Source organism: Micropterus dolomieu, linkage group LG06 (assembly GCF_021292245.1).
Source record: "Micropterus dolomieu isolate WLL.071019.BEF.003 ecotype Adirondacks linkage group LG06, ASM2129224v1, whole genome shotgun sequence".
NCBI classification, from domain to species: Eukaryota; Metazoa; Chordata; class Actinopteri; order Centrarchiformes; family Centrarchidae; genus Micropterus; species Micropterus dolomieu.
In genome coordinates, this window is record NC_060155.1 from 29,973,127 (window position 1) to 29,980,854 (window position 7,728).

Sequence of the window (7,728 nt, forward strand, 5' to 3'; positions counted from 1 at the left end):
GTTGTCTTTAAAATGTTCGGTTCCAGCTGTTGCATATAAACTCTTCAGTTCCATCTGTCATTATAAAACTGTTCGGTTCCCAGCTGTTGTGTTTAAACATTTCGGTTCCAGCTGTCATATTTAAACTGTTCAGTTCCAGCTGTTGCATATAAACTCTTCAGTTCCAGCTGTCGTATTTAAACTGTTCAGTTCCAGCTGTCGTATTTAAACTGTTCAGTTCCAGCTGTCATATTTAAACTGTTCGGTTCCAGCTGTTGTGTTTAAACTGTTCGGTTCCAGCTGTCACGTTTAAACTGTTCGGTTCCAGCTGTTGTCTTTAAACTGTTCCAGCTTTCGCGTTTTAACTTTTCGGTTCCAGCTGTCACGTTTGAACTGTTCCAACTGTCGTGTTTAAACTGTTCGGTTCCAGCTGTCGTGTTTTAACTTTTTGGTTCCAGCTGTCGTGTTTGTTCAGTTCCAGCTGTCGTATTTAAACTTTTTGGTTCCAGCTGTTGTGTTTAAACTGTTCGGTTCCAGCTGTCACGTTTAAACTGTTCGGTTCCAGCTGTTGTCTTTAAACTGTTCCAGCTTTCGCGTTTTAACTTTTCGGTTCCAGCTGTCACGTTTGAACTGTTCCAACTGTCGTGTTTAAACTGTTCGGTTCCAGCTGTCGTGTTTTAACTTTTTGGTTCCAGCTGTCGTGTTTGTTCAGTTCCAGCTGTCGTATTTAAACTTTTTGGTTCCAGCTGTTGTGTTTAAACTGTTCGGTTCCAGCTGTCACGTTTAAACTGTTCGGTTCCAGCTGTTGTCTTTAAACTGTTCCAGCTTTCGCGTTTTAACTTTTCGGTTCCAGCTGTCACGTTTGAACTGTTCCAACTGTCGTGTTTAAACTGTTCGGTTCCAGCTGTCGTGTTTTAACTTTTTGGTTCCAGCTGTCGTGTTTGTTCAGTTCCAGCTGTCGTATTTAAACTTTTTGGTTCCAGCTGTTGTGTTTAAACTGTTCGGTTCCAGCTGTCACGTTTAAACTGTTCGGTTCCAGCTGTTGTCTTTAAACTGTTCCAGCTTTCGCGTTTTAACTTTTCGGTTCCAGCTGTCACGTTTGAACTGTTCCAACTGTCGTGTTTAAACTGTTCGGTTCCAGCTGTCGTGTTTTAACTTTTTGGTTCCAGCTGTCGTGTTTGTTCAGTTCCAGCTGTCGTATTTAAACTTTTTGGTTCCAGCTGTCGTGTTTAAACTGTTCGGTTCCAGCTGTCACGTTTAAACTGTTCGGTTTCAGCTGTCACGTTTAAACTGTTCGGTTTCAGCTGTCGTGTTTAAACTGTTCGGTTCCAGCTGTCGTGTTTAAACTGTTCGGTTTCAGCTGTCACGTTTAAACTGTTCGGTTTCAGCTGTCACGTTTAAACTGTTCGGTTTCAGCTGTTGTATTTAAACTGTTCGGTTCCAGCTGTTGTCTTTAAACTGTTCGGTTCCAGCTGTTGCATATAAACTCTTCGGTTCCATCTGTCATATTTAAACTGTTCGGTTCCATCTGTCGTATTTAAACTGTTCGGTTCCATCTGTTGTGTTTAAACTGTTCGGTTCCAGCTGTCACGTTTAAACTGTTCGGTTCCAGCTGTCACGTTTAAACTGTTCGGTTCCAGCTGTCACGTTTAAACTGTTCGGTTTCAGCTGTCACGTTTAAACTGTTCGGTTTCAGCTGTCGTATTTAAACTGTTCAGTTCGAGCTGTTGCATATAAGCTCTTCAGTTCCATCTGTCATATTTAAACTGTTCGGTTCCAGCTTTTGTGTTTAAACTGTTCGGTTCCAGCTGTCACGTTGAAACTGTTTGGTTCCAGCTGTTGTCTTTAAACTGTTCCAGCTTTCGACTTTTAACTTTTCGGTTCCAGCTGTCACGTTTGAACTGTTCCAACTGTCGTGTTTAAACTGTTCGGTTCCAGCTGTCGTGTTTTAACTTTTTGGTTCCAGCTGTTGTGTTTGTTCAGTTCCAGCTGTCGTATTTAAACTTTTTGGTTCCAGCTGTCGTGTTTAAACTGTTCGGCTCCAGCTGTCACGTTTAAACTGTTCGGTTTCAGCTGTCACGTTTAAACTGTTCGGTTTCAGCTGTCGTGTTTAAACTGTTCGGTTCCAGTTGTTGTGTTTAAACTGTTCGGTTTCAGCTGTCCCGTTTAAACTGTTCGGTTCCAGCTGTCACGTTTAAACTGTTCAGTTTCAGCTGTCGTGTTTAAACTGTTCGGTTCCAGTTGTTGTCTTTAAACTGTTCCAACTCTCGCGTTTTAACTATTCGGTTCCAGCTGTCACGTTTGAACTGTTCCAGCTGTCGTGTTTAAACTGTTCGGTTCCAGCTGGTGTATATAAACTCTTCAATTCCGGCTCTTGCCTTTAAAGTGTTCGGTTCCAGCTGTTGTATTTAAACTCTTCAGTTCCAGCTGTCACGTTTAAACTGTTCCAGCTGTCGTTTTAAACTGTTCAGTTCCAGCTGTTGAATTTAAACTGTTCAGTTCGAGCTGTTGCATATAAACTCTTCAGTTCCATCTGTCATATTTAAACTGTTCGGTTCCAGCTGTTGTGTTTAAACTGTTCGGTTCCAGCTGTTGTGTTTAAACTGTTCGGTTCCAGCTGTTGTGTTTAAACTGTTCGGCTCCAGCTGTAGTATTTAAACTGTTCAGTTCCAGCTGTTGTGTTTAAACTGTTCAGTTCCAGCTGTTGTATTTAAACTGTTCCGTTCGAGCTGTTGCATATAAACTCTTCAGTTCCATCTGTCATATTTAAACTGTTCGGTTCCAGCTGTTGTGTTTAAACTGTTCGGTTCCAGTTGTCACGTTTAAACTGTTCGGTTCCAGCTGTTGTCTTTAAACTGTTCCAGCTATCGCGTTTTAACTTTTCGGTTCCAGCTGTCACGTTTGAACTGTTCCAGCTGTCGTGTTTAAACTTTTTGGTTCCAGCTATCGTGTTTAAACTTTTCAGTTCCAGCTGATGTCTTTAAACTGTTTGGTTCCAGCTGTCGTATCTAAACTGTTCGGTTCCAGCTGACTCAGTAATGTATTACCTGCATGTTGTGGATCAGATCTAGTTCAGCAGATCCTGTTCATGGTGTCTGTGCTAAATGTAAGCCATGTAAACTCCCTCAGCCAGGGGCGGACTGGCACAATAATTATGGCCCAGAACTTGACTCCAACCAGGCCGCCATGTTCACACAAACACTACCTGTGTACAAACACAGAAATCCAGTGTTGGTCCTCTGGTCTCTTACACTGTTAATAGTCTTGTCTTTGCAGGTGTCCCCCCTACAGACCCTCTTAGCAGGATGATGGGAACTCTGAGGCTGGACAGGGAGTCCAGCAGAGACCAGCGGGCTGACTCACCTGTGCGTACGGTCCAATCAGAAGCTGCCAAAGGCAAACATATGGCAGGATGTGTGGTTCTGATTCCGGGATCTGGGCCAGCAGCTGGACTGCAACAGGGCCTCAGTACACAGAGACTTCCGTCACAACCAGCAGCTGGAGTGGACCATATGAAGGTGAGGTGGACAACAGGGTCTCAGTGGGTCTCGGCAGGTCTCAGTTTTGCCTTGTTCAGACCCGGCCGAGACCTGACCCCCAGTCAGTCTTGATCTTGTTTCCACAACAAGACAGCGGCGTCCAAACCCGTGTGTTTGATACCAGCTGTCTTGAGTTCCTGACACGTTGGGCTGGTATCATAACCATCAACTCTCTCTTCCTCCTTCAGATGGCGGCTCGTCTTCCTCCAAACCAGGCCGCCATATTCCTGTCTCTGATGACCATGGAGGGGAGGAGCTTCAGCCCCACTGATGTGATGGAGGCTGTCCAACTCAACAGAGATTTCCCATCAGCCCTCAAGTTTCTGACTTACAGCTGCCCCATCTGTCAAGAGCAGGTGTCCTTCAGCAAGGTGAGAGATGTATCATGTGACCAATCAGAGACCAGGCAGCCTGTTTCTTCTTCTCGGTCTGTATTTCCTGTAGATCATCACCATGACTCACTAAGTGCGTTGGAGTTGACTGCGGCTGACTTTCACCGACTTGATGGTCTAACATGAGCTGAGGGCGACTGCAGGGGCCGGGTATAAAAATGGCGCCGTAAAGTCAGACACATTCTACCTGTGTGAGCTCACTGTGAGCTGAGAACAACGACTGACCTCGAGATCAGGAAAATGGTGGTTCCATCTTTGTGCAGCCGGAGAAAAGTAGCTGCGATCGCCCTCATGTGACATGGTGGTGTTTTGCAGCGCCGGCAAAAGTTGGGCACGATTTCTAACCAGCATGCCTTATTTTAAGTCCAGCAGGCATCATGTTTAGTCAGCGCTGCGCAGCGCTGCATGAAGTCAAACGCACCTCATGACTCACTGCTCCTGTTTCTTCTTCTTCTCTGTCTGCATTTCCTGTAGATCATCACCATGACTCACTGCTCCTGTTTTCTGTGTCAGACGTGTTTTAAGACGTTTTTCTCGTCGGCCATTAAAGAGAAAAGTATCGATCAACTGGTTTGTCCTCAGTGTGGCCGACCTGAGGTCAGAGGTCAGGGAGGGATGGAGGAGTCCATGGACTACTTCAACCTGCTGGACACACAGGTGAGGACGTCAGAAGTCACTTACTGTAAATGCTGCGAATAAATAAAAGATGGCAGTGAAAACATTTTGAAACCAGTGTTGAAGCCATAATGCAGATTTGCTGTATTTATTTATTAATGATTGTGCTGAACCATGTGATCAGGGGTCTGGTTGTGTGAAGTGAGAGGTGGCGTGGCTGTTGACTCAGGGCAGGTGAGCAGCTGCTCACGGGGGCGGAAAGGCAAACAGCTTTCAACCACACAATTCCAAAATGTCTGAATTTTTTGGATTGTGGTGAAAGTGATCCTGAAATAAAACAAATGAATGGATGTTTTTTCTCCTGCAGGGTCGAGTTCTCACTGGACCAGAACTGAGCTGTTACCCACAATAATCTCTGAACCTGATATGGACTGTCCTGAACCATAAACACAGAAATCCTAAAACCTTTGGGTGTCTCACAGCCAGAAGAAACAAATCTAATATCTAATCTAATAACAAATTAAAATATCAGACACACTGAAACATGTGACCCAGATCAGTTTGACTGATCCAGGATCAGGACTCTGGGTCGAACCAGCTCTTCAAAAGTTTTCAGTAACTCTGCCCTCTCAGCCATTACAGACTGAAGTAACGTGTAAATCTGCGGCGCCCTAAACTTAACCCTCCAATGAAGAGCAAGTGACTAACAGGAAGTCACGAGCTGTAATGTAACTTTCACAATAAGAGCTTCACTGTTTATTAAAGTTCACTGTTTTATCTGCGTTCACTTATAGATCTGTGTTCATGTGAGCGGGTAAATATTTGATAAACTGACAGTTTCATTTTCTTGTTTTGTAGTTTGAGCTGTTAAATTTTATTCCACCAAAATAAAATAATTATAATTTATTAAACAGCTTCAAGTTTCAGGGCAGAGTGTGGAGCGCGCTCCGTGTGACCACCTTCACTCTTCAGATATTAGCATGCTAACGTTAGCTGTCATTTAGCTAAAGAGCTCTAGCTCCTCCTGCAGTTAGCATGTTAACAGCTAGTGACTATTACTAATCTCTGCGTGAGGACGAGTCAGTCACTGCAGCCTGTTTAACGGGGGGATGATGAAAATCTGAACAGCTGCTGCAGCGACTGCTAGCTGGTGACCATGGCTGAAGAAATACCGTCATGTCTTTGTGTCCTGGTTCTGTATCTTTGGCTCAGAGAATCTGTTGTTTGTGTGCAGATCCGTCACTTCCTGCCTCCTCAGATCCACGAACTCTTCCAGAGGAAACTCAGAGACCGGGCTCTGCAGGAGATGCCCAACTTCAGCTGGTGTGCTCATGTAAGAGACTGGATCAGGACCTCAGAAGCCTGGTATTAACATGTGATCTGGATCAGGGACAACATGTTAATGGAGGCATAAATGCAGCAGAAGACATTGGGACCAGAATGGGTTCAGTCAGTCCCCATCTGGAGGTGGTCTTGGTAACGTGATCAGATCTCAGCAGGTGTAAATGACACCTGTACAGCGTCACCTCAAGAAGAGCATCACATCTGTTGGTCTGCTTTACCTGAGACCTGCTCAGTTTTCACACCAGGTGTGAGTGCAGAGACCCACTGACTGGATACAGATCGCATGTTGATACCAGGTGTGAACCGGGCCCCCCGCAGTGATTCTGCTGCTCAGCACACCTGTCTGACCAGTGACACAACCTGTCTCCACTTGTCTCCACCTGTGTTTCAGTGTTCGTTCGGCATGCTTCATGAAGCCGGCAGGTTGAGGATGGACTGCCCCAGCTGTAAGAAGAGTACCTGCTGTCAGTGCAGATCACCTGTAAGACACACACACACTACATGAGTCTCCTGGACCCGACTGAACTGGGTTCTACGCACAGTCACACTGTCAGTAACATGAACCTGAGAACCGCCTGTTTGTTCCTGCAGTGGTCTCCCCAACATCAGGGACTCTCCTGTGACCAGTTCAGAGTCTGGCAGCAGCAGAACCAGCCAGACCACCACAACACCTCCCTGCTCAGCTACAACAGCATCGGTACGAACACACCACCAGGAGCTGAAAGGGGGTCCTCCTAACACCAGGACCTGGAACAGGGTGGGAAAGGGCCTCTGCTGCCTGTAGTCACTGTTAGCTGGTGTGTGTTTAGTGAGGGCTGTATCTGTGCTGGACTCACTGAAGTAGTGAGCCACTGCATGGGATCATAAAATTAATAGCGTAAAGATACTCTTGTTCACCCTGTTCATCCATTAGCAGGGAGGCACCGCCCTCTGCTGGCCACTGTGCAGTCATTTTACTACAGGTTGCTGAGCTACTTCCTGTGCAGTATGTGAGGAACACTTCAGAGTAACCCAAAGCAAACTAAACTTTGTCTGAAAAAACTGAAAGATTACTATGAATTTACACACTACTAACAGTAGATGGGGGAGAAGGGGGGTTATTTCAGCGTCGTGATGTAATTATTTCAGTTCCGTAATGTAGTTATTTCAGCATCGTGATGTAGGTTTTTCAGCTTCATGATGTAGTTATTTCTGCGTCAGGATGTAGTTATTTCAGCATCGTGATGTAGGTTTTTCAGCTTCAGGATGTAGTTATTTCAGCATCGTGATGTAGGTTTTTCAACTTTCAGTTATGATGTACTTATTTCAGCATCGTGATGTAGTTATTTCAGCATTGTGATGTAGGTATTTCAGCTTCATGATGTAGTTATGATGTAGTTATTTCAGCTTCATGATGTAGTTATTTCTGCGTCAGGATGTAGTTATTTCAGCATCATGATGTAGGTATTTCAGCTTTATGATGTAGTTATGATGTAGTTATTTCTGCGTCAGGATGTAGTTATTTCAGCATCGTGATGTAGTTATTTCAGCATCAGGATGTAGTTATGTCATCATCAGGATGTAGTTATTTCAGCATCGTGATGTAGGTTTTTCAGCTTCATGATGTAGCTATGATGCAGTTATTTCTGCGTTAGGATGTAGTTATTTCAGCATCGTGATGTAGGTTTTTCAGCTTTATGATGTAGTTATGATGTAGTTATTTCTGCGTCAGGATGTAGTTATTTCAGCATCGTGATGTAGTTATTTCAGCATCGTGATGTAGTTATTTCAGCATCGTGATGTAGGTTTTTCAGCTTCATGATGTAGCTATGATGCAGTTATTTCTGCGTTAGGATGTAGTTATTTCAGCATCGTGATGT

General features: G+C 44.6%; 1 protein-coding gene across 4 annotated transcripts in view; it reads left to right on the top strand.

Moving 5' to 3' along the window:
• si:dkey-181m9.8 (E3 ubiquitin-protein ligase RNF31) overlaps nt 1–7,728 on the top strand; it is a 25,166-nt gene that overhangs the window by 9,518 nt on the left and 7,920 nt on the right. For 3 of the 4 annotated variants that reach the window (XR_006825345.1, XM_046051191.1, XM_046051192.1), the window contains 6 exons: nt 3,256–3,497; nt 3,707–3,889; nt 4,385–4,567; nt 5,760–5,858; nt 6,261–6,350; nt 6,461–6,566. Coding sequence is in view for 3 of the 4 variants with exons in the window: in XM_046051191.1 (XP_045907147.1) it covers nt 3,256–3,497; nt 3,707–3,889; nt 4,385–4,567; nt 5,760–5,858; nt 6,261–6,350; nt 6,461–6,566 (903 nt within the window). In the remaining variant the exon portion in view is untranslated. Of the gene's footprint in view, nt 1–3,255; nt 3,498–3,706; nt 3,890–4,384; nt 4,568–5,759; nt 5,859–6,260; nt 6,351–6,460; nt 6,627–7,728 lie in introns of all 4 variants that reach the window. The other variant, XM_046051193.1, reaches the window with a different exon arrangement.